This window comes from Microtus ochrogaster, linkage group LG3 (assembly GCF_000317375.1).
Source record: "Microtus ochrogaster isolate Prairie Vole_2 linkage group LG3, MicOch1.0, whole genome shotgun sequence".
Taxonomy (NCBI): Eukaryota; Metazoa; Chordata; class Mammalia; order Rodentia; family Cricetidae; genus Microtus; species Microtus ochrogaster.
Window position 1 is genome coordinate 47,354,877 of NC_022029.1, and position 734 is coordinate 47,355,610.

General features: G+C 64.4%; 2 protein-coding genes across 4 annotated transcripts in view; one reads left to right on the plus strand and one right to left on the minus strand.

Annotated features, from left to right (window-relative positions):
* LOC113457614 (proline-rich protein 2-like) overlaps nucleotides 1-734 on the minus strand; it is a 62,954-nt gene that overhangs the window by 61,727 nt on the left and 493 nt on the right. The window contains exon 2 of the mRNA XM_026785951.1: nucleotides 330-721. Within this exon, the coding sequence (XP_026641752.1) occupies nucleotides 330-721 (392 nt within the window). The remainder of the gene's footprint in view (nucleotides 1-329; nucleotides 722-734) is intronic.
* Itsn2 (intersectin 2) overlaps nucleotides 147-734 on the plus strand; it is a 116,485-nt gene continuing 115,897 nt past the window's right edge. The window contains exon 1 of one of the 3 annotated variants that reach the window (XM_026786018.1): nucleotides 147-348. The gene's annotated coding sequence lies outside the window, so the exon portion shown is untranslated. The remainder of the gene's footprint in view (nucleotides 349-734) is intronic. The other 2 variants (XM_005360875.2, XM_013351392.2) reach the window with 2 other exon arrangements.

A 734-nucleotide genomic window follows, 5' to 3' on the forward strand; every position in this document is an offset into this window, starting at 1 on the left:
TGTGTGTGTGTGTGTGTGTGTGTGTGTGTGTGTGATGGTGAATGGATGGCAGACTCTTGGGTGCGGTTAACTTCTTTAGGGGAGTTCCTGAGAAGGGTCTGTTTCAAAGGTGGAGGCAACTCCTTTGCACCTCTAACTTCCCCATTCTCAGGAAATTCTAGCTCCCTCATCAACGAAGAGACCTTCAGTGATTAAGAAGGTTCCAGAGCGAGAGAGAAAGCAAGCTCCATGTGTGGTCCAACAGGGATGTCCTGTACATCTCTTGGCCCTTTCCAAAAACTTGGGATCCAGTGTGGCAGGAAAAGTCCCACCCAGCCTCCGCAAGTCACCTCGTAGAGGAGGAGCCAGGTGGGTCGTGGCAGCTCCTGGAAGGGCTGTCAGCTCGGAGGCTTCGGAGGTCGCGGGAAGCGAAGCGCTTCGGCCCACGCCCTCGCGGTCCAGGGCTCCACGGTCCCCGGGGTGAGCAGGCACGTCACGCAGTGTCGCGCTCCCCCGCGGTGGGGAGTCGGTGCCCCGCGGCCGGCCGGGCAAGCAAGCGGGCGGACCGTCACTGCCCGCCCGTCGCTCGCCTCCCCGCCCCCCGGCTTCCTGCGGAGGCCGCGGCCGCCATGTTGTTGTGGGGCTGAGGCGGCGCCGGCGGAGCCCAGCGGCTGTGACAGGCTGCGCAACAGGTTCGCTGCTGCCGACCTGACGACTGACCCGGCGGCGGCGGCGGCGGTGGCTGCGGCGGCGGC